Source organism: Chiloscyllium punctatum, chromosome 14, assembly GCF_047496795.1.
Source record: "Chiloscyllium punctatum isolate Juve2018m chromosome 14, sChiPun1.3, whole genome shotgun sequence".
Classification (NCBI taxonomy): domain Eukaryota; kingdom Metazoa; phylum Chordata; class Chondrichthyes; order Orectolobiformes; family Hemiscylliidae; genus Chiloscyllium; species Chiloscyllium punctatum.
Genome location: NC_092752.1, coordinates 37,664,127 through 37,688,110, shown reverse-complemented (window position 1 = coordinate 37,688,110; position 23,984 = coordinate 37,664,127). Strand labels below are relative to the sequence as shown.

The 23,984-nt window shown below is 41.0% G+C and overlaps 1 protein-coding gene across 7 annotated transcripts in view; it reads left to right on the top strand.

The window, feature by feature from the left end:
* The window catches only part of afg2a (AFG2 AAA ATPase homolog A), a 518,183-nt gene that overhangs the window by 418,401 nt on the left and 75,798 nt on the right, over positions 1 to 23,984 (top strand). For 6 of the 7 annotated variants that reach the window (XM_072584192.1, XM_072584188.1, XM_072584194.1 and 3 more), the window contains one exon: positions 22,271 to 22,435. The exons of the other annotated variant lie outside the window; for it this stretch is intronic. In XM_072584192.1, the coding sequence (XP_072440293.1) occupies positions 22,271 to 22,435 (165 nt within the window). The remainder of the gene's footprint in view (positions 1 to 22,270; positions 22,436 to 23,984) is intronic. 7 annotated transcript variants of the gene reach the window in all.

Here is a 23,984-nt window from a genome sequence, read left to right as displayed (position 1 = left end):
TAAATTCAGATATTCACAAAAACTAGCATAACATTATTTCGGGCACTTCAGCATACAGAATTGCTAAGGAACAGAACACTTAGCATTGAGGATCATTATCAAAAACTCTGAGGTTAGGTATGTTAAACTCTTGATAACAAGGTGGTGAAGGAATGAACCAGAACCAGTTTTTTCTTTGGGATAGTTTAATTGACAGAGTGAAATTTTACAGGTATACATCTCCTGACTCCATTCCCTGTGTCAGTAATTGTGCTCAAAGAGGTTCATTTGACTCATTCCTGTGATGAAGGGGCTGTCCTGCCAAGAAAAATTGGACAGACCAGGCCTGTACTCATTCGAGTTTTGAATAATGGGGACTGACATACATAAAATTCTGAGGGACCTTATGGAATGAGTTCTGGGAGGCTATTTGCTCTGTGGAGAAGACCAGACTAAAAGACGCAGTTTATGAACGAAAGATCTCTCTCTTAAGGTGGAGGTGAGAACTTCTTTTCTGTTTAATATGTAGGATTTTCTTTCCCAGAAATTACTGGGGGCTGTGCCATTGAATTTATTCAAAACAGTTAGAGACATTTTTGACAGACAAGGGAGTTGAGAACTGTGAAGAAACAGACATGAAAGTGGTGTTGAGATCACAATCAGATCAGTCGAGATCTAACTGAATGACAGGGCAGACTTGAAGGACCAAATGGTCTAATTCTGCTCCATGTCATATGTTCCTAATTAAACGTTCAATTAAAAGAGCATGAGGCTTTCTATTTTCATGCTATCTAATGAATCATACAACAAACTGTGTACCTTACAGTTCATTCATACAGTTTCTACAGTTTTTACAGTGGGCGGCACGGTGGCACAGTGGTTAGCACTGCTGCCTCGCAGCGCCGGAGACCCGGGTTCAATTCCCGCCTCAGGCGACGTTCTCCCCGTGTCTGCGTGGGTTTCCTCCGGGTGCTCCGGTTTCCTCCCACAGTCCAAAGATGTGCAGGTCAGGTGTTAGGTAAGGGGTAGATGTAGATGTAGATGCAGATGTAGGGGTATGGGTGGGTTACGCTTCGGCGGGGCGGTGTGGACTTGTTGGGCCGAAGGGCCTGTTTCCACACTGTAAGTAATCTAATCTAATCTAATCTAAAGTATGGCAACACCAGATGCTGAAGGAGGTGAAACCTGTTCAAATGGAGTTTCAGTTTGGATTAACAAAAGGCTGATCAGTTTCAATTTTGAAACTTTCAATTGTCCTAGCTACAAACCTTGTCCATACAACTTGTCTTTGTACTTTTAACTTTTTTAGCCATAGTATTGGAAGCTGTGAGCCAATCACATACCCAGAATAATAAATACAATGAAGAAAGGTGGCTAAAATTATAAATTACTGGCCCCAAATGAAAGAGTATCAGCTACGAGTATATTAGAAAGTGCAGGGGAACGTCCTTGTGTTTGTAGTTCATGTCACTAGTCTGTTGTTATTTCACTTGGTTGTACCAGCTGCCCAGTTTTGAAAAAATGCAGGAAACATTAAAAAGCTGTGTATTATTTTTATTGATCTGTGTAGTGATTAACATTGACTCTTTGTACTAAACAGGACTGCTCAAAGTTAGTGGTACTCAGTGGCATGTGCAGTAAAGAACAGAGAAGCAATGGCCATTTGTTGCCTGCTTAATCTGACCTGAAAAGTAAGCATTGAATGGTACCCTTGACAGGTGACGCTTCATGTGCAGAATGTGCAGCAGGCTTCCATATGGTTGTACAAATGTCCTCTTATTTGGCTTAATCTGAGTGGGATGTGGGAAACAGTCCAAGTCAGAGATTACTCAGTGTGTAGCAGGGAAAGCCCATAAGTCTGCACAGCTGTGACTTAATATTCTGCACACCATTTCTTGGGATTCAGTATCAAATATGTTTGTTGTTATAGTACTTCCATTTTTGAAGTGAAATATAAAGTGTTGTTATCCTACAGAAGAAGGACTTCACTGTATGGGGCTTCGGGGAGTTTTTTTTAAATGCATTTCCTGTGCAAAATAACAAAATTAAAATTCTTTACATTTTTCTGTTTTTCGAAGCTGAATGCCCGGCCGTTCCACCAGCTGTGGGCCCTTGAAGCTTTGTTGTATTATCGCAGCTCAATGGACCGTTACTTCACATGTCAGTTATCAGTACTGACAATTTCACACTGACAAACACGCACTGTAAAGAACATTTTCACACTAACATACGTCAATATGTAGGGGCAAGTTTTATAATGATAAATGCTTACTGTTGAGTGTTGATATATACTGAATTTCATTAGTTCTCAATTTAAGTTTCCACTGGTAAATGTTAAAGCACTAAGCTGAAAGTGCTGTGCTGATTCTGTTTAGGGAATTTTATATAAGATCTTTAATTTCTCCTAACTCTGACACATGTAATCATTGCCTCAATTTGAGAAATTATGTAGCATAACATGGAGCAGTTATGATCTAGAATGCAGGGAGGCTGATTGATCTACTCCTACTCGTACTCCTGCTTCTGTGTACCTATCACATTGTGTTCATGAGGCAAGCAAATTCTGGTGGTGAGCAGGTAACCTTAGTGGTGAAATGTAACACAAACCTTTTCAACAAAACAGTCCTAACTTCTCTAATTTATCTATGTGACCGAAGTTCCACATTTCTGGAACTATTCTCATTCATAGTTACTGAACTCTCTAAATCTTTCCCATATTCTCTGTGGGTGGCACAGTGGTTAGCACTGCTGTCTCACAGCGCCAGAGACCCGGGTTCAATTCTCGCCTCAGGCGACTGGCTGTGTGGAGTTTGCACGTTCTCCCTGTGTCTGTGTGGGTTTCCTCCGGGTCCTCCAGTTCCCTCCCACAGTCCAAAAATGTGCAGGTTAGGTGAATTGGCCATGCTAAATTGCCCATAGTGTTAGGTGCAGGGGTGAATGTAGGGGAATGGGTCTGGGTGGGTCGCACTTCGGTGGGTCGGTGTGGACTTGTTGGGCCAAAGGGCCTGTTTCCACACTGTAAGTAATCTAATCTAATCTAAATTTCCTAAAATGTGATGCCCAGATTTGACATAATAACTCCAGTTCAGACTGAACTAGTACTTTCTTTTGGCAAGTTTAACGTAATCTTGTTGCTCTTGTACTCTGTGCTTCTACTAATAAAGAATAAGACCATAAGACATAGGAGTGGAAGTAAGGCCATTCGGCCCATCGAGTCCACTCCGCCATTCAATCATGGCTGATGCGCATTTCAGCTCCACTTGCCACCGTTCTCCCCGTAGCCCTTAATTCCTCTAGACAACAAGAACCTATCAATCTCGGCCTTGAAGACATTTAGCGTCCCGGCTTCCACTGCACTCCGTGGCAATGAATTCCACAGGCCCACCACTCTCTGGCTGAAGAAATGTCTCCGCATTTCCGTTCTGAAATGACCCCCTCTAATTCTAAGGCTGTGTCCACGGGTCCTAGTCTCCTCGCCTAACAGAAACAATTTTCTAGCATCCACCTTTTCAAAGCCATGTATTATTTTGTACGTCTCTATTAGATCTCCCCTTAATCTTCTAAACTCCAACGAATACAATCCCAGTATCCTCAGCCGTTCCTCATATGCTAGACCTGTCATTCCAGGGATCATCCGTGTGAATCTCCGCTGGACACGTTCCAGTGCCAGTATGTCCTTCCTGAGGTGTGGGGACCAAAACTGGACACAGTACTCCAAATGGGGCCTAACCAGAGCTTTATAAAGTCTTAGTAGTACATCTCTGCTTTTATATTCCAACCCTCTTGAGATAAGAGACAACATTGCATTCGCTTTCTTAATCACAGACTCAACCTGCATGTTTACCTTTAGAGAATCCTCGACTAGCACTCCCAGATCCCTTTGTGCTTTGGCTTTATTAAGTTTCTCACCATTTAGAAAGTAGTCCATTCCTATATTCTTTTTGCCAAAGTGCAAGACCTCGCACTTGCTCACGTTAAATTCCATCAGCCATTTCCTGGACCACTCTCCCAACCTGTCTAGATCCTTCTGTAGCCTCCCCACTTCCTCAGTACTACCTGCCTGTCTACCTAACTTTGTATCATCGGCAAACTTCGCTAGAATGCCCCCGGTTCCCTCATCCAAATCATTAATATATAATGCGAACAGCTGTGGCCCCAGCACCGAACCCTGCGGGACACCACTCGTCACCGGCTGCCATTCTGAAAAAGAACCTTTTATCCCAACTCTCTGCCTTCTGTTAGATAGCCAATCCTCAATCCATCCCAGCAGCTCACCTCGAACACCACGGGCCCTCACCTTGCTCAGCAGTCTCCCGTGTGGCACCTTATCAAAGGCCTTTTGAAAGTCCAGATAGACCACATCCACTGGGTTCCCCTGGTCTAACCTACTTGTTACCTCTTCAAAAAATTCCAACAGGTTTGTCAGGCATGACCTCCCTTTACTAAATCCATGTTGACTTGTTCTAATCAGACTCTGCTCTTCCAAGAATTTAGAAACCTCATCCTTAATGATGGATTCTAGAATTTTACCAACAACCGAGGTTAAGCTGATTGGCCTATAATTTTCCATCTTTTGCCTTGATCCTTTCTTGAACAAGGGGGTTACTACAGCCATCTTCCAATCGTCCGGGACCTTTCCTGACTCCAGTGACTCTTGAAAGATCTCAACCAATGCCTCTGCTATTTCCTCAGCAACCTCTCTCAGAACTCTAGGGTGTATCCCATCAGGGCCAGGAGATTTATCAATTTTAAGACTTTTTAACTTTTCTAGCACTATCTCTTTCGTAATGGCAACCATACTCAGCTCAGCCCCGTGACACCCTTTAATTTTTGGGATATTACTCCTGTCTTCCACTGTGAAAACTGACGCAAAGTACTTGTTAAGTTCTCCTGCTATTTCCTTATCTCCCATCACTAGGCTCCCTGCATCAGTTTGAAGTGGCCCAATGTCTACTTTTGCCTGTCGTTTGTTTCTTATGTACTGAAAGAAACTTTTACTATTATTTCTAATATTACTGGCTAGCCTACCTTCATATTTGATCCTCTCATTTCTTATTACACTCTTTGTTATCCTCTGTTTGCTTTTGTATCCTTCCCAATCTTCTGATTTCCCACTGTTCTTAGCCACTTTATAGGATCTCTCTTTTTCTTTAATACATTTCCTGACTTCCTTTGTCAGCCAAGGTTGTCTAATCCCTCCCCGGTTAATCTTTCTTTTCTTGGGAATGAACCTCTGTACAGTGTCCTCAATTATACCTACAAACTCCTGCCATTTTTGCTCTAGTGTCTTCCCGGTTAGCCTCTGCTTCCAGTCTATTTTAGTCAGTTCCTCTCTCATGCCCTCATAATTACCTTTATTCAACTGTAACACCATTACATCAGATTTCGCCTTCTCCCTTTCAAACTCCAGACTGAACTCTACCATATTATGGTCGCTACTTCCTAAGGGTTCCCTTACTTTAAGATCTTTTATAGAGTCTGGTTCATTGCAAAGCACTAGGTCCAGAATAGCCTGCTCTCTTGTGGGCTCCATGACTAGCTGTTCCAAAAAGCCATCCTGTAAGCATTCCATGAATTCCCTTTCTTTAGATCCACTAGCAACATTATTTACCCAGTCCACCTGCATATTGAAGTCACCCATGATCAATGTAACCTTGCCTTTCTGACATGCCTTCTCTATTTCCCGGTACATGTTGCGTCCCTGGTCCTGACCACTGTTAGGAGGTCTGTACACAACTCCAATTATGGTTTTTTTGCCTTTGTGGTTCCTCAATTCCACCCACACAGACTCCACATCATCCGACGCTATGTCATTCAATACCATAGATTTAATTTTGTTCTTAACTAACAAGGCAACCCCACCCCCTCTGCCCACCTCTCTGTCTTTTCGATAAGTCGAAAAACCATGGAGGTTTAACTGCCAGTCCTGACCCCCCTGTAACCAAGTCTCTGTGATGCCTACTACATCATAATCATTCACTATTATCTGTGCCATTAATTCATCGGCTTTGTTATGAATGCTACGAGCATTCAGGTAAAGTGCCTTAATGCTAACTTCCTTATTAGAGATGTTGTAAGTCATATGTCCTAAGTTATCCTTGCTTTTTTCTGCATTCTCAGTCTGCCTCAATTTTAAATCCGCCTGGAAACATGCTATCCTGCTGCTTATCTTTCCATTTACCTCCATACTCCCTTTCACTTTCCCTTCCCCCCAACTCAGAAGTTTAAAGTCCTACTGACCACCCTATTTATCCTCTTCGCCAGAACATTGGTACCTGATCGGTTCAGGTGGAGACCGTCCCAACGGTACAGATCCCCCCTGTTCCAAAACTGATGCCAATGCCCCATGAAGTGGAATCCCTCTTTCCCACACCAATCCCTTAGCCACGTGTTTACTTGCCTAATTTTCTTGTCCCTATGCCAATTGGCACGTGGCTCGGGCAGTAATCCGGAGATTATGACCCTTGAGGACCTGTGCTTCAATTTCCTGCCTAGTGCTTCGTAATGCCCAAACAGGTCCTCCACCCTAGTCTTGCCTATGTTGTTGGTACCAACGTGGACCACAACAACTGGATCCTCCCCCTCCCGCTCCAATATCCTTTCAAGCCGGTCAGAGATGTCTCGCACCCTGGCACCGGGCAGGCAACACACCATGCGAGACTCCCGATCCGGCTTGCAAAGGATACTATCTGTCCCCCTAATTATAGAATCCCCTATAACCACTACCTGTCTATTAGCTCCCCCCTCTTGAATGGCCTTCTGCACCATGGTGCCTTGGTCAGTTGGGTCATCCTGTCCAGAGCCCTTTTCCTCATCCGAACAGGGAGCAAGAATCTCGTACCTGTTGGACAAGGTCAAGGGCTGAGGCTCCTCCACTCCTGAACTCTGGGTCCCCCTACCTGCCTCACTTACAGTCACACTCTTTTGTGCCTGATCACTAGCTGAGTGGGAATTAATTAATCTCCCAGGTGTGACTGCCTCCTGAAACAAAGCGTCCAGGTAACTCTCCCCCTCCCGGATATGCCGCAGTGTTTGAAGCTCAGATTCCAGATCATCAACTCTGATCTGGAGTTCTTCCAGCAACCAACACTTGCTGCAGATGTGGTCACTGCCGTTCACAGTGGGATCAGCCAGCTCCCACATCATACAGCAACAGCACATCACCTGCCCAGCCATCTCTGCTTAGTTAGTTAATTACTTACTTAGTACAAGTATGAGTTAGAATACCTTCTGATACCTCTCTGCTATAGTTTTTTTTTTACCCTAAGTAAGGACTTGATTAACACAAATGGAAACTGCTGGAAAACTCAGCGGGTCTTGCAACATCTTTAGAGAGAAAGCAGAGTTACCATTTAGGGTTGAGTCACCCTTCTTGAGAACTAGTGGTAGCTAGGAAAAGGTTGGTATTTATGCAGAAGATGGGGTGGGTCGATAGTGGAGGAGGAAACAACGTGTGGAGATAGAGCCCAAAGAGAGAAAACGCAGTTGGACAGACGAAGGAGTGGGTAAAGGTCAGCCTGGGAAAATGAATAGCTGCCAATGGAAACTATTAGTGGCTGACAATGGGTTCTGTGTGGTAGCAGCCCAGAGGTTTGCTGGAGCATTGAGACAGAGATGACGGCCAGGGAACATACTGGTGTGTTGAAGTGGTCCAACAGGGTCGTTATTGCGAACGGCACCTAGGTATTCTGCAAAGTGGTCACCCAAATTGGATGACCCTACCCTGTCTTCTGCATAAATACCAACCTTTTCCTGGCATCAGTTCTGAAGAAAGGTCACTGGACCTAAAACGTTAACTCTACTTTCTCTCCACAGACGCTGTCAGACTCACAGTTTTTCCAGCAATTTCTGTTTTTGTTTCTGATTTCCAGCATCTACAGTTGTTTCAGTTTTTTGTTTAGAATTTTATTAACCATGTTGTTAATCTGTAATACTGCCTTCAATCATGTAGAGATATACACCAAGGTACCTTTGTCTGTGCACCCTCATTTAGAATTATACCCTTTGTTTTGTCATGTCTCTTTAGTTTTTTTTCCTAAAAAGATATGAATCACTTCACACTTCTCTACATTGAATTGCACCTGCCACTTGTCTACCCATTCCATCAACTTGGTTGTATCCTTTTTGAAGTTCTATACTGACCTTCTCATAATTCACAATGCATCCAGTTTTTGTTTCATCCTCAAATTGTGAAACTGTGCCCTGAAGCCTAAGGACTAGGTTATTAATATATATTCATATAAATAACACACAACATAATACATATAACACAAGAAGAAGTATAATGCATTACAGATCCACACAGTAGAAATAAAAAGTGAATCCAAAAAAGAAATTAAAAGATATACAGATCAGTCTAAGGGTTGTTAGTGAAAGTAAATGGTAAAACATTGCAGCTGTTAATTGGGTGGTACTTGATGCTGGTAATTGAACATTTGATTTTGAAACTCCTGGCTTTGCAAGTTAGCTAAACTTAGTCATCCTGTTCCTTTTTTGACAGTGACTGGCTTCTAGAGTGTGCTTTTTCTGTTTGTCTGCAGATCCACGGATGTCTAATGGCTGTTTTTAAACTCACCTTCATTGCACATTAGTCCACATTTATGCATCAGCCCACAAACACATACAGACCAGGATCACAGTTGATTTTTAAGAACTTTTTTGTATATTTCTGGAAGTGAAAAATACAAACATGGAGTTTGACTCATGCCCACAGTCCAGATGTGATCTGCAGGAGATGCTTTCCTATTGAGAGAAGGTAATTAGATTGCCCTTCACCTCTGCCTTTTGAAGTTTCTCTCTTTTGAAGCTTCATGGCACTCTACAAGATGTGACATTCCGTGTTTACGTAGGAAATCTTTGAGTAATCAGCAAATGCCATTCGTAGAAATTACATTATTAGTCAGGCTTGGCTTGAAGACTTAGTTTAAAAAAAGCACCTTGCACAAAAGGTCAATATGTCTGTGATTAATTTAGAGTTTTTATTCATTATATCATGGGACCATATTTCCCTAAGCAACTTTCTTCGATTTAAGTTTCTACTTTATGTTAATTTTATACTATGGGTTCTTTTCACTTAAGCAATATTTTGTATTCTCAGTTTATAGTTCCCGATATTTTCTTTGTTGCTATCTATGGGAGGATTTCTTCCTGCTTCTTCGAGATGGTTATTTAGCGGGCAGCTCATCAGACTGGTCCTTTGTAACTTTTGTTAAGGGCAGTATGTCTGCTTGCCTGGCCAGCAACTCATCTGGCAGTAGTAGGAAGCCAGTTATTGGAATTAAAGCATCAAATAAGTGGCATTTTCCCTTGGCTATGGCAACTTGCCAGACATACATACTCCTGTAGTGTGTGCCATTTTTCTTCTCAGTAGGCAGGAGCACAGCAGGTGACCAAAGCACCATGAAATAAATTCACACAACTATCTTTAAATGAGTCTATAAGTTTCATTCAGCACAGTTGCAGAAGAGCACTCTGAAATAGAAACACTTACACTGCATTTAGACACATTTGAAAGTTCTGGCTGTTAAGATTTATCTGGTGTCCCTTGTGGCTCCAGCTCATGCACAATTGAGTCAGAGTCATAGAGATGTACAGCATAGAAACAGACCCTTCGGTCCAACCTGTCCATGCCGACCAGATATCCCAACCCAATCTAGTCCCACCTGCCAGCACCCGGTCCGTTTGCACACCATTCTTAATAAATTGCCAGCTACCATTCCCTTTGGCTACTCTGATAGGCCTTTCAGTGCTCAATGTCCACGTTTGTGCTAAATCCCCTGTTTCCACATTGGAGGAAATCTAATTTATTTGTGGAGGGGACATCTAATATTGGCTGCTACAGCAAGATTGTGCTAGTGTCTTTGATAATCTCAGTGAATGCTTATGCATAGAATACTATCTGTGATACTCAGCCCTGCTCCATTTTGTTCCACAATGCCTCATTTCCTGCTGCCCCTCTTTTCTGGACCATACATCTCACCATCCTTGTTGTCAATCCACCCTCTCCATTGTCAAATCTGTTCCCCGTCTTCTTCACTGCTTACTACATTCCTCTGTTTCTGTGGTTCCACATTAGCTCCGAGCTTGGAACGTATCTATAACAGGCATTCTAGAACAAAACAATACAATCACCTACTATACCACTATACTCACTAAAAGGACTGGCTTAGCAATGGGAAAACAGAGATCAGTCAGAATGTTCATACTTAATGCAATAATGCAAAACCGCATCTACATTTTCCTCTTGGATTGTTCACATTTGTGTCCAAATGATTGATCTACCATTGACTTTGAGAAATAAATTATTGACTACCATCTACTCATGATTGGGAAAATCGACAACTACGACATGAAGATGGAACAAGCAAGTCAGAAGCTCAAGCAATATGCCAGAACACTTGTGAAAGAAAATCTGACCACACCAACGCTGCTGGTGTCTCTCTAAGAATCATTTTGTTCATGCAGTGCCTGCTGCACCCACATGGAAATAGATATAGAATCATCAAACCCCTACAGTGTGGAAACAGGTCATTTGGCCCAACAAGTCCACACCCATCATCTGAAGAGCAACCCACCCAAACCCATTCCCCCACCCTATTGTTCAACATTTACCCCGACTAATGCACCTAACCTACACATTCCTGAACACTGTGGGCAATTTTAGCATGGCCAATTCATCTAACCTGCACATCTTCAGGTAGTGGGAGGAAACCGGAGCACCCGAATGAAACCCATGCAGACACTGGGAGAATGTTCAAACTCCACGCCCGAGGCTGGAATCGAACCCGGCTCCCTGGTGCTGTGAAGCAGCAGTGCTGTGATAGAGATGTACAGCACAGAAACAGAGCCTTCAATCCAACTCGTCCATGCCGACCAGATATCCTAACCTAATCTAGTCCCATTTGCCAGGACTTGGCACATATCCTTCTAACCACCCCCCTGCCCACTCATGTACCCATGCAGCTGTCTTTTAAGTGGTGTACTTGTACCAGCCTCCACCACTTCCTCTGGCAGGTCATTCCATACATGCACTAACTTTTGCGTGAAAAAGTTGCCTCTGAGGTCCCATTTAAATCTTTCCCCCTCTCACCCTAAACGTAAGCACTCTAGTTCTGGACTCCTCCAACCCGGAGAAAAGACCTTGTCTATTTGCCCTATCCATGCCCCTCATGTTTTATAAACCTCTATAAGGTCACCCATCAGCCTCTGACGCTCCAGGGAAAATAGCCCCAGCCTATTCAGCCTCTCCCGATATCTCAAACCCTCTAACCAAGGCAACATCCTTGTCAATCTTTTCTGAACCCTTTCAAAGTTCGCAACATCCTTCCTATAGTAGGGATACTATTCCAAAAGTAGCCTAACCATTGTCCTGTATTGACACAATATTACCTCCCAACTCAAATACTCAATGTTCTGACCAATAAAGGAAAACATACATCACTATCCTATCTACCTGCAACTCACTTTCAAGGAACTATGAACCTGCATCCAAAGGTCTCTTTGTTCAGCAACACTCCCCAGGACCTTAACATCAAGTGTATAAGTCCTGCCCTGATTTGCCTTTCCAAAATGTAGCACCTCACATTTTCCTAAATTATACTCCATCTGCCACTCATTGGCCCATCTGGTCAAGATCCAATAGTACTCTGAGGTAAACTTCTTCACTGTCCACTACACCTCCAATTTTGGTGTCATCTGCAAATCTACTAACTATATCTCCTATGTTCACATCCAAATCATTTATATAAATGACAAAAAAAACTGGACCCAGCACCGATCCTTGTGGCACCACCATTTGTCACAGGCCTTCCGTCTGAAAAGCAACCTTCCACCACCACCCTCTGTCTTCTACCTTTGAGCCAGTTCTGTATCCATGTGGCTTGTTCTCCCTGTATTCCATGCGATCTAACCTTGCTAACCAGTAAACAATGATGAACCTTGTCGAACACCTCATTGAAGTCTATATAGATCACGTCCACTGTTCTGCCCTCATCAGTCCTCTATGTTACTTCTTCAAACACTTCAATCAAGTTAATCATACATGATTTCTCATACACAAAGCCATGTTGACTGACCTTAATCAGTCTTTGCCTTTCCAAACACATGTAAATCCTGTTCTTCAGGATTCCCTCCAACAACTTGTCAACCACCCAATGTCAGGCTCACTGGTCTATAGTTCCCTGGCTTTTTCTTACCACCTTTCTTAAATAGTGGTACCATGTTAGCCAACCTCCAGTCTTCTGGCACCACTTATGACAATCAATGATCCAAATATCTCAGTAAGTAATCACTTCCCATGCTTTCTACAGAGTTCTCGGGTACACCTGAGTCTCAATTTAAAAATGCTGTAAAACTGCTATAGAGGCTCGGGAGATGATTAATCAGAAATTATCTTTTAAGTTGCTTTGAAGTTTGTCTGTACAGGCTAATATAAAGTGGGGTGCATAGGGTACTATTTTACAAACCAATTGATCCTTTCTTAAAAACCCATATTCCATTTGCAGTCATTGTGTTTTTAGAAAGTTAGAATTGACCTTGTCAGAGTCGTGCCATGCTCAGTTACTGCTGGCTAATCAGCTGCTTCATCGAAACAGGTGCTCAGGTATAGTCAGATCCTGATCTCAATCCAGATGTCGATCTGTATTTTGGCTCAAGTTTGAAGTTGTATACTGTGGGCAAGATGCTATCTCTCCACAGTTCTCACAGCTAAGCCCGAAGTATCTGGACAGCAATGCATGAACAACATATTTTCTAACAAGTCTGATAGCTTGGTGCTTTGAGATTTAAGTAAGTTCCATCGTGCGTTGTTGCTGTTAACCCTCTGAATACTGAATGATACCTCCAGTTTTCAATCCATGCTTCTTTTATTTTCTTCGTTCTGCAAAATGCCAAGCCCATTACAAAACTGAGCAAGTGAAATGCGTAATACCAATGAATGTGGCTGAGGAAATCCACACACCTGTTGAGATTAGATTACATACAGTGTGGAAACAGGTCCTTTGGCCCAACAAGTCCACACCGACCCTCCAAAGAGCAACCCATCCAGACCCATTCCCCTACATTTACCCCTCCACCTAACACTACGGGCACTTTAGCATGGCCAATTCACCTAACCTGCACATTTTTGGACTGGGAGGAAACCCACGCAGACACGGGGAGAATGTGCAAACTCCACACAGACAGTTGCCTGAGGCGGGAATTGCACCTGGGTCTCTGGCACTGTGAGGCAGTAGTGCTAACCACTGTGCCACCGTGTTTTATAGATTTTCAGATAATGTTGAATCGTAAGTCCAAAAGCTGTTCATTAATCATGACTACAGTGTTGACTACGTAGCAACATTGACGACACTTTGAAAATTGGCTGCAAAATGTTTCAGAATCCCTTTGCCTGTAAAAGGCACTATGTACATTCAAGGTATTTCTGTTTTTCTTTTTATTTCACTAGCACCACACTATGATGATGCTGTGGTTTTAAGAGGTGTATTTTGTCCTTTTTTTGGGAAGGTTGAGGCAGTTATGCCGAGCAGTCTGCTCCAAAGCCAATAAAGTAAACATCTTGTGAGGCCTTGGGTTTTTTTTTTAAGTTGGAACAATAGAAGCAGCCTGAATGGGTGGGGTGAAACTCAGGATATTTAGTTTTAGTTTTTCAGTCGCAGTTGCTGAAGTCTTAAAGTTGGATATAGAAGCTCTTATTCCTCTCTCTGTTACAGCTGAAAGTTAAGGTTGTTGTCCTGCTTCTAGAATTGCATATGACACGATCTATTTTATTTTGAATTGTGTTTGCCAAGAGTGTGTTTATGGGATGTTACTATATTGGAGCAGTTAATTGTTAGTAGTTATTATGTATATTATTTTGTTAGGCATTTTGATAGAGTTACAGTTAAGCCAATTCTTTTATTTTGTCTGTATCTTAATTATAGAGCATTTATAAAGCGTGTTTTGTTTCCCCAGTCTGGTAGTTTGACCAATCAAATTTCATCTGCAACACAATGCCTTACACTTAACTTTAAAATAAGAAAAAGTTAGGGTTAGATTATCTTCTTAATATATCTTGAGGGCATTTGGTCTGATCTATAATACTATTCATGTCAACAAACTTCCATCAATACTAAATGCCTTAATTTATCAACAGCCATCCTATATTATAACCTTTAAAAATCGTGGTTGCGTTATCTAATACATGTCTTTTATCATCATGCTATTATTTCTCAAAGAAAATAATTACATTTGTCAGGCATGACAAATCTATTATAAAACTATGCTAGATGCTTTAATTAATCCTAATTTCTAAATGGCGACTGTGTGGAGTTTGCACTTCTCCCCACATCTGTGTGGGTTTCCTCCGGGTGTTTCAGTTTCCTCCCACAGTCCAAAGATGTGCAGGTGAGGTGATTTGGCCATGCTAAGTTGCCCCCAGTGTCCAGGAATGTGTAGGCTATGTGTATTAGTCAGGGGTAAATGTAGAGCAATATGGTATGAGAGTGGGTCTGGGTGGAATACTCTTTGGACAGTCGGTGTGGACTTGTTGGGCCTAATGGCCTATTTCCACGCTGTAGGGATGCTATGATTCTTAATAGTTGTTTTCTTATGAGGAGCAACTCATTGCATTGTGTGAAATTTTTTTCTTGTTTCCTTTTATCGTTCTACTGTCTTTCATCTTTTTTTCTTCTCAAACAGAAAATAAATTTAACAATTTGATAAACCAGGATTGTTGTTTTTGAAGTACACAATAAGAATGTTAGATTACCAGAGATTTATGATCTACAACAGCTTTGAGAGATCGGAGTTATAATAAAATGATTCCTAATTCAAGTGCAGAGAAATTCACAACACTAAATCTTTTCCAGCGAGTAAACAAAGGTGGATTGTTGGTTGACTAGTACTACCAAAGTGACTTGAGCTGATTGGCTGCAATCTGCTAGATGTAGTCAACAAGACTGACTACTAAGTTCTCCTCTCTTGAACAAAAGGATCCTAACTTTGCTTTTTGAATTTACATATGATTTCAATGGCATATATTTCCTAACCTGTAATTCATAACGATACCACCTCTTGGAATGTCCAACAGTCTACTGCAATTGGCATCCTTGTCATATTGCAGAAAATTTAAAACCATACCTTACTGCCAAGAAAAGGAAAAAAGTCGCAACATCCACTCACTGCCACCCCCCCAATAAAATTCAAGCAATAAACCAAAACAAAACACTAGGAGCACGAGGTGGAATTTTGCCAGGTCACAATTGGATTGGTTTGAATTTCATTGAGGGATCAGGCTTCAGCAATGAACAGAAGTCTAACAATGATCAACACAACAGTGTGTTTGCTGAGATCAGAATTGGATTTAACTGTGATGTTTACATTCCCTGACACTGAGGGGAATTTTAATTCCCTCCTCCTTAGTATGAGTGGAGATTTTGAGCATTTATTGTCAGAGTGGAATACTTATTGGCTCAGTGTTGTACATTTCTTGTTCAGTGTCCACTGCCATTTTAACTCCATATATTTCACAATGAATCAAGTTTCTTGCTTCTGTTAGGGACGAATAATAATTGTCAAATAGCATTTTGTTGCTCCCTAGTGAAGTTCAACCTTGAAGAAAGTTCATTAAGGTGAGAAACAAATATACCTTTGTCAAGGTTGAATCTAATATTTAAAAATTTGAGTGCATCAGGAATGGTGTTGTTCAGATTTGGCTGGCAGCACAGCAGTTTATTAGGCTCAACAGCAACTTAATCTGGAAGTAAAAGTTAAATAAGCAAATTATTTAAATAAGCTTTGGAATTCTGAAATTACACTGACTCACATTCACTGACTCAAATTCACTCAGTCACACACTCATTCACTCACTCACCCTGTCCTGAACCTGCAAGCAAGACTAGCTCTCCTGTTCCTCCCTTGAGTGACCAGTCTTCAGCATAAACTTCAGTAGGGAGTGTTGAAAAGCCATTTAACAACTATTCTTCTCACCTACTTGTAACAGGAGGCTTGGTTCATAGTGAAATGCACGGTTAAGTAAACCCACCATATTATATATTATTTAATATTAAACACTGCAAATTGTGGAAGTTAAAGATCTCAGCACAGCACAACTGTTAGAATATGCAAAAATTGTTTTCACAAAACCCAGATAAAGGTGGCCCTTAAGCTGCCTGGTTGATTAGCTACATAAGAGTGATGTTATAGCCAAATAGATGGGAGTTGATTTGTGCCCTTATTGGTTTGTGAGTGATCTTTTACTCAGGTTTTCTTGACACATTATTGTGTGAGGAAACATATGTCTATAGTAAGATTTACAGACCACTGATGTTTGACCATTTTCTGGTGTGTAAGGTTTCAGTTATTCATTAAATATATTTGCATCTGAAGGAATGTGTGAACAATCCTGGCTCTTTTACTGCCTCTCTTTCTGTCATTATGCTGGCATTGCTTTCTACTTTATTTTAAATTTTTTGACGCATGAATATATTTCAGTTGCTTTCCTTTAAAACAGCTTCTGTTCCCCTGTTTATATAAAGGCAGACTAATATTATCAAGTTGGTTACCAAACTGGTCAAATTAATTGCAGCACCTTATTGTAAAGCCAACTGTTTCTGCACAGTATTTTTTTCATGAGTAAAGGACATCTTTTTAAAATGCATTTTAAAATCTGATTTTTCTTTAAAAAGGTTAATGCGCTGATGTTGACTTCGCAAACTGGTATTAGTCACAGATGGCAGATTCAGCGAACCTTTCCTCCAGCTGTTTCAGTCGTGTACTGTTTCTCCCCACCCCCTCCTGCACTACACCAAAATTCAGGTTGAATGAAGTGGTTCTAAATGTGTCCATCAACACGAGTGTGGTTTGCCAAGCCAAGTATTTGGGTTGGAAGTTATACCTCCCCAACTGCTTCAAAACAGGAAGTAAGTCTGTTAAGTGATGGATAGCTCTACTTTGCTGAGAGGAGGAGGGAAAAAAAGGCCTTTGCTTCTGGGCACTAAATGAGTTCTGCAGTTATTCACGTTGTTACAAAAAAAAAAGCAGAATTGCACAGAAGGATGGTAATTCCCCTTCAGGAGCTGGTCTAGGCAGATCTCATCCTTGCTGAATATATTCCAAACCTGTCATCCTGACAGAAACAGCCTGCAGGATTCCAGAGACTCCATGTTGATTAAACACTAAATATGTCTGACTTCACAAACACTCACTGCTGTTTGTCCCCATTCTGGCAGGGTAAACTCTCATTGTTGTGACATATTCCTAATAAGCACTTGATATGTTCATGACAGTGCAAATTTGTACATGGCCAGACTGAAATGTACAAGACCATGCTGATTTGCTTGTGGCCCCATTGATTTGTATGAATATGGTTTTGAACGTACATTTAATTCCTTTCATGGCCAGCTTCAGGTAGCCAACTGTGACTCATTGAAGCTGCTCCAAGATTCAAATTCTTCAGGCAGAACTAATGTAAAAAATGTGTTGAAAAACGTTTTTTGCAATATGTAAAACAAAAGTTTGAAAACCACAACCCCCACCACCCACCTCCTTATCCACTGACAAACACACCCACATTATATAGTTTGTTGCTCCCATTGGCAGTGTCTGCAGAATATTCCCATTCTTAAGTTATTTATCTTGTTGCAACACTTCAATTGCAGCCCATAATATTAAGTAGATTTTTTTGGCATGTAGACTAACCAACGCTACATTAAAAATCACATTATTGTCTAATCTTAACTATGTCAGTTCATGTTTGTCAAAGGCGGCAGCCTGAAATAAAACATTTCAAGAAATTTGGAACAGACAGTCCTGGGGTACAGAGGATCCTTTTACTCTTCTTACAGCAACACTGATTTATAAAGATTAGGTTGAATGCTTGTCTGGTTTAAAGAATTGAAGTATTTTCTGTAAGTTATTAAAACTTGCAAACAACCAGGATTTGTATTGAATCTTTCAGTAGCCTTGAAGTAGGCAAAATAATTTTCCTGTAACTTCTTGTGGACAAATGAAGGTCATTTTTGTAGATTGCAGAACTGGTGATCCAACTTTGCACAACAGTATAGTGTTGAGACTTTATCACTCATCGTTGTGAAATGAAGGGCAACATTAGACCAGGGGTGAAGCAATGCAAGATATCCTGTTCTCCTCTGTGAAGAACATTAGACATTGTTGTACATTGAAGACAATGTGTAGGTGCCAATTGTTATGATAACAAATGCAGTTCACCATGTAACATGGCAGAGTAGAAAGTTACATTGCAAAAGTCTCAGGAATTGGGTACAATTTCTTTGTGAATCAGTTGTTTTCTTGTCCAGGATTTACGTAATTATCCTTCATCGCCTAATGTAGCAATTTAGAATGTCTAAACGTGAGTCTGTTTACAGCACAGAATAAGTGACTATCAAACAGTTTTTTTTCAGTAATATTAATCTTAACAGTAACACATACAGTTGCAATGATATCCTGCTTTCTCCCACTGCTCATAATTGTGGCAGTTGTGAAAAATAAAAGTCTTGAATGCAGAATTATTTTGTCACAATCTATAAACCAAGTGTCAGACATGTCTTATATCTTCAAAGCACATAGAGGTGCCAATCATACTGCTGAATTTATTTCCCAATGGTTATGATTAATATTTTCATTACATAAATAACCATAGAGATAGCATTTATTTTTTCTTTGTTTCTCTTATAATTATCCATTAATAGAGTCATGCAGCACTGAAACAGACTCCTAGGTCCAACCAGTCTATGCCTACCATAATCCCAAACTAAACCAGTCCTGTCTGCCTGCACTTGGCCCATGTCCCTCCAAACATTTCTTATTCATATATTCATCCAAATGTCTTTTAAACATTGCAACTGCACCTGCATCCACAACGACCTCTGGAAGTTCATTCCACATTCCAATCACACTCTGTGTTAAAAAAAAGGTTGCCCCTGATGTCTTCTTTAAATCTTTCTCCTCTCACCTTAAAAATATGCCCCTCGTATTTAAATCGCCTAACCTAGGGAAAAAATACCTGCCATTTACCTTATCTATACCCCTCATGATTTTATAAACTTGTTTAAGGTCACCCCTCAACCTCCTATGCTCCAGTGAAAAACGGTTCCAGCCTATCCAGCCTCTCCTTATAACTCCATTCTTCGCAACAGAAATTCTGGTAGGTCTTTTCTGAACCTTTTCCAGCTTAAAAATTTCAATGCTGTAACAGGGCAACCAGAATTTGACACAGACTCCAGGAGAGGTCTCACCAACCCCTGTACAGCCTCAACATGACATCCTAACTCCTAAATTTAAAGGTCTGAGCAATGAAGGCCAGTTTTATAAATGCCTTCTTAACCACCTTGTCTCGTGTGACACAAACTTCAAAGAATTATGTACCTGAGCCCCTAGGTCTCTCTGTTCTACAATACTACCCAGAGACCTACTTTTAATCTTGAAATGTTACCAATAGAATTGCCTATAAATGCTCCTATAGTATCACTCCTTCACTTCATCATTGTTCCAAGTATTTTGACTCACACTCATGCTCATCACGGTGGCTCAGTGGTTAGCACTGCTGCCTCACAGCACCAGGGACCCGGGTTCAAGTTCCGCCTCGGGAAACTGTCTGTGTGGGGTTTGCACATTCTCCCTGTGTATGCGTGGGTTTCCTCTGCGTGCTCCGGTTTCCTTCCACAGTCCAACGATGTGCAGGTCAGGTGAATTGGCCATGCTGGATTGCCCGTAGTGTTGGGCTCATTAGTCAAGGATAAACGTCAGGGAATGGGTCTAGGTGGGTTGTTCCTTGGAGGGTCGGTGTGGGCTTGTTGGGCCGAAGGGCCTGTTTCCACACTGTAGGGAATCTAACCTAATCACATATGCTTGAAGGTGTCCATCAATGCATAACCTCCTCACATTCGTCTGCATTGCGCAAAAAGTAAGGCACTTTTTAAAAATGTTTTTCTTTGCCTGATTTTTTTCTATTCTTCCATTGAGTTGATTCTTTTGCGCAGGTGACTTTAACGTTTGGCTCCAAATATTATTCCCTAAAGCAAATATTTTCCCCACTGATTAGATTTGGTTGTAAAGCAGTTGAGGGAATCTATTGTAGTTAATAACAATTTACTTTTTTTAATATTAAGTTTTAATGGAACACCACTCACCTCTGTCAGACCTGTTTTGCCATCAGTTTGAATATTGCTCTAAAAGTTGAAATATTCTCTTGTTTATCCATTCCAAATACTGCCATTTCAAATTCTGTGACATGGCACATAACTTTAAATAAATATAAAAGTTTGGAAAATATAAGCAGTTGTATTAGAAAGTTGCTTCAATTCCAATCATTGCCAATAAACAACTGAACAGACTAATTTATTGCAATAGTCAAAGACAGAATCGATTAATATTGAAATGGCATGAAGCTTTATCCTAAGTAAGAGATCATGCTGACCTGTTGGAAGAAGATTTATTTCACTTTTTTTTTGTTGATATGCTCTGCAAAAATATAGATGCATGGATTTTGAAGCTTAAATTATTAGAAGCAAAGCTGTTAGACCTTTCAAAGTAGAGACAAACATTTATGGATGGATTGTTTGGGTTGAGGGTGAGGCCTAAATTTCCTGCTTGTGATGATGGCTCCAGGGGGTTAAGCATTTGGTTCTGGTAGTCCTTGGGGTAAGTCTGTTGTATAATGATGCAGATTGCAGCCCACACAGGGACTGTACCTTTAAGACAGTTAGATGACATCATGTTACTCAGCTCCCTTCAATCTCTCTGTCTGTCTCTCCCTCCCTCCCCCACTTCTCTATCTCTGTCTCTATCTCTGTCTCTCTCTCTCTCTCTCTCTCTGTCTCAGTGTAATAGAGTCAGTGTAGTCTGTCAGTCATGAGTCTGACATGCAAAAACATTTATAGGAAAAGAACACTGACTATGGGCTAAATTTTAGTCAGCATTAGGTAGGTGTCAATTTCAGGGAGTTTGATGGAGGGTTTTCTCTGAGTTCTGCTGAGTTTTCTCATGCAGTCCTCTGCCAAACACCTCATTGCACATACACCCCACCTTACTGATGTTGCTCTCAGTCTATTGTGCACTAATCAGTGGCAGAAGCCATGGAGATGTACAGCACAGAAACAAACCCTTTGGTCCAACCCATCCATGCTAACCAGATATCCCAACCCAATCTAGTCCCACCTGCCAGTACCCGGCCCATATCCCTCCAAAACCCTTCCTATTCATATACCCATCCAGATGCGTTTTAAAAGTGGCAATTATACAAGCCTCCAGCACTTCCCTTGGTAGCTCATTCCATACACGTGCCACCCTCTGCGTGAAAAAGCTGCCCCTTAGGTCTCCTTTATATCTTCCCCTTCTCACCCAAAACCAATGCCTTCTAGTTCTGGACTCCCCCACCCCACGGAAGAAACTTTGTCTATTCCACGTCACCTTCTGGGTTTCTTGCCACCAGAGCCATATATATAGCCCAGCTGTGCACCAGGCCATTTGCTGCCAACTAGGAATAGCCCTCCACAGTAAGTATACTGGGTGAGAAAGTAAAAAGGAAAACCTCTAGGGTTATATAGTTGGCACAGGGAGACACTTCAGTGGAAATTAGAAATTAATTGCCACTTTACATCATCATGGGTCTGATTGTTACAAGAATGAAGCTGCACATCACATCCATCCTTGGTACCGTACTATGTTAGAGCCTTGTCTGAAGGAATGCCTATTGTCCTGGCATCGCATGACATTTTGTCTTTGATCACTGTAGTAGTATCATATGTTGCGATACCTTTGAACAGTTGAAAACATTCATTGTTATTAAATGAGAAACCTGAAGGAAAATAAATAAAAAAAAGACTGCTTTTGTTTCTGGAAATAAACAGGATGCTTGCCTTTTGAGCAACAGCAAATTTTCAGTCAGTGAATGATGATTTCACCCAACTCGCATCTGTTGGAAGCTGCTGTCAATTAAGTCCTGTCTGGTTTGTCATGCCCAATGCTGCACAGCTCTGCATACTGAAGGTGATGCTTCTACTGCCCAAAGAGTGTTGTCTCTCTCCCAGCTTTTCAGCGACCACCACATCCCCTTGTATCCACTTTTGTTTTGTAGAATACAGAATGCAAGGAATATGCAACACATTCTGCTTCAACTGTATTGTTAGAGCATTGTGATTTGGTTCAGTAATGTGAATGATAGCCGGTTGCATTGTAATGTAGTGTGACACTTCAAAGGACACTTTACTGCTTGGTAGTGTTTATTAGACTGCATTAGTTGTGGAGTTGTGTGCATGAATTTTCAGACTGTGTAAGATTTTCTCATTTCTTGCAGGCTTTGATGCGTCCAGGACGAATTGACCGCATTATATATGTGCCACTGCCCGATGCAGCCACTCGAGCAGAGATCTTCAGACTGCAGTTTCGTACCATGCCAATCAATGATGATATCAGCTTGGATTATCTGGTAGCTAAGTCACAGAAATATTCTGGAGCTGAGGTAAACATCGACAAGGTGTCCTGAGTACAAGTACATTTATATGAATAGATTAGAGAAACTGGTCCTGTTCTCTTCTAAGAATAGTAGCTTGAGAAGAAATTTGACAGAAGTGCTCAAAATTATGAAAAGTCTAGGCAGAGGAGCAAGCAGAAATTGTTCCCATTGGTAAAAGATTGGCAACCAGAAAATATCAATTAAAGATGATTAGCAAAAGAGTCAGCAATGACATTAATTAAATTGTTTTAATACAGTGAGTGAAATCTGAATGCATGGCCTGTAAGTGTCAGAGACAGAATCACCTGTGACTTTCAAAATAGAATTTGATTAGTACTTAAAGAGAAAAGAAATATGTGGTCATGAGATAGTGGGCTTACAAAGAACTGGCACAGAAATGACAGGGCAAATGGTCAACTTCTGTGTGATAACCATTCTATAATTGTTTGAATTATAAATGCAAGAAGTTGGCAAATTGACCTTCTTAAATCAAATACTATCATGTTAAATTGTATGGCAGTGTCTTTTCCTTTTTCAGCTCTTAAACATGCTTGGTGAAATAAATTTAGACAATTAAGATCAAATCCCTTGTGAGCACAAGTTTACAAAAACAGACGAGTTCACCCATACAGAATTCATGTCACTTAATTGTAAGTCATTTCACCATTTTGCTCAGTGCGTTGTGAAGATGGTAGCAAGAAATGTTGAACTATTGTGCTGGTGCAACAGATTGATATTGCAACTTATTTTGAAGTTGTCGTGCTTGGATAGTATGAAAAGACAGTAGTTGGACATTGTGTCTGACCCAAGTTGTAAACTTGGCATTAGTATGCCTAGTGGTATGGCTGGATATATATCTTTACTCCTCTTAATTAGTCTGTCGATGATTGATTAACTCCCATCCTAACTCAACACAATTTTCATCGATGCTGTTTGCGTCATTATTCTTGAATAACCAATCACTTCAGTTGAAATATATTGTGTGGTGGTCACCTGTTTCTTTCTAGTTTGGGCCTTGTTAGTGGTTGAAGCTTTACAAGGTCAGCCTTTACATCCATTCATCCTTGGGGGTGTAAACAGTAACTACTTCCTACACGCACGCACACACAACAGTTTGTCTAAATAATATACTTAGAACTTTAGACACAGTGAATGTTGAAAACTGTCTCCAAGGGAACTGGAAGGAAAGGGTAGCTTGGCATGTTAGCACGTGTTGCACAGTCACTTTGTACGTCCTTGTCTGGGGTAGATGTTTAGCAAAGTCTCTGTTACAATTGAACTGAGTTGCAACTAATTCCATCCAGTCTGCATCATTGCTGCTTCCTACAGTGCAATAAAATTCTGGAAGATGAGAGCTTTAGTAATAATCCGCCAGAATGTTGGAGGACGGACAGCTGTAAGTTACAGGAGCTGAGACCTGTAATCAGAATAGTCTGCAGAAATTGATATTTGTTGTAACAGTTTTAATCATAGCTGTTGAAAGCAGTATAGCGTGTACAAAATTGCTGGTTTTTTTTCCACAGTGTTTCAGCTGAAAGCTCAGAAACAACATTTA